This window comes from Sinocyclocheilus rhinocerous, unplaced genomic scaffold (assembly GCF_001515625.1).
Source record: "Sinocyclocheilus rhinocerous isolate Xijiao unplaced genomic scaffold, SAMN03320098_v1.1 scaffold2019, whole genome shotgun sequence".
In the NCBI taxonomy this organism is placed as follows: Eukaryota; Metazoa; Chordata; class Actinopteri; order Cypriniformes; family Cyprinidae; genus Sinocyclocheilus; species Sinocyclocheilus rhinocerous.
In genome coordinates, this window is record NW_015660491.1 from 1 (window position 1) to 1,557 (window position 1,557).

General features: G+C 35.3%; 1 protein-coding gene across 1 annotated transcript in view; it reads right to left on the bottom strand.

Annotated features, from left to right (window-relative positions):
• Positions 1–534: 534 nt before the first annotated feature.
• LOC107724973 (aggrecan core protein-like) overlaps positions 535–1,557 on the bottom strand; it is a gene marked incomplete at its 3' end in the record, with an annotated part of 64,309 nt that continues 63,286 nt past the window's right edge. The window contains exon 9 of the mRNA XM_016534079.1: positions 535–651. Coding sequence (XP_016389565.1) covers positions 535–651 — 117 coding nt within the window. The remainder of the gene's footprint in view (positions 652–1,557) is intronic.

A 1,557-nucleotide genomic window follows, 5' to 3' on the forward strand; every position in this document is an offset into this window, starting at 1 on the left:
AAAATGTATTTTATGTACTATATATGTGTGTGTGTGTGTGTGTGTCTGTCTGTTTTGTTTTTTTGCATTATATGCATAAATATGCCTGTATGCTATTTTCCAGATAACAAAATTGATGTGCACATTTTAAAACTGATTTTAAAAGTTTGTCATAAAAAAAAATCTTCACACAGGTTTGGAATGATGACAGAATTTTCGCTGGGAGTCTTTCTGCAGGAATACTGAACATAAACAGCCCCAAATATTACAATAATACAATTTACAAAGGTCACAGTCCAGGATCGGTTCACTGTTACTATCATTTACATCACTGAACGTGAAATTCTGTGTGAATTAACGAGCCACTCAACCAGTCGCGTGAGTTTAGAGCGGGACTATCAGTTTAATTCTATTTCTTTTCTTTCTCTTTGTTAGTCTGTCTTTTCCTCTTTGTCTCTTACATTGATGAGCTTTACAAATACTTTTCTCCTGGATGCACTCAGGCTCTGTTGTCATGGTAACTGTGCTGAGAGCACCCGCCAATCATCCTCTCACTCCGCAGGCCACGCCCCCTCATCCAGGCCTGTTTCTCTTCATTACAGCAGCAAACCATCGCTTCAGCCCTAATTGGTTCGTTGGGTGTTTTGACCACAAATGCAGATGAGCCACATCCTTGAGGTCACACCAGCAGGGCATGATGAGATATACACAGAGAACTATATGTGACGCGACACTGTATAATTGCTTTGTGAGGTTAAGAGGGCAACTGCAAATGTGCGAGGTGATTTTTAACAGAGCGACATGCAAATATTGCACGATGAGAGAGAAAATGAGAAAATAGAGTGTGATAATCATGTCAGCATCAAGATAAACAATTACCCATCAGGCAGACTGATTTAATTCAGTGTTTACACAGCTGCAAATTTAGTTATACATCATCAAATTATCACACCGTGTGCTGAAATCACAACAGCAGCGGAGGACACGCATAATCTTCCTCAAAACACTTATATTCAGATATTACTAACACGCCGCTTATAATTAATACAAAAACCCTGTTATTTAGATTAAAATATCACACTTCAACAAATACAGTATCACTGTTTCAATCACAGTATCAATTTTAGTATCACTGATATACTATAATAGTTTCTATTCATATTTTTGGAATTATTCATTTTTATTCTTATATTTTTCGTTTTCCTTTTAATTTTAGTTAAATTAGGTAATAGATTTGTGGATGTTTTTGTCTTTTTCATTAACTGTTAAATTATATATATTATGTTCATTTTTATTTAAGTTTTAGCCTTAGTTATTTTAGTACTTTATTAGCTTTAAAAAAAAAAAAATATAATCCCTTACATAATGTACAGGTAGTTCCAAGTCAGTTTATTCACTGTTCTATATTAATGCGCTGCTTTAATTGATGCACACACACACACACACCACTCGCACACAAAAACACAGTGAGAGGGAGAGAGGTTGGAGATCGCAGATTTCGCTGCACACACACAGAAACTTATTGTCGGTGCATTAACTAATAAAATAGCATAGATACTAGATGGCTACATTATTTAT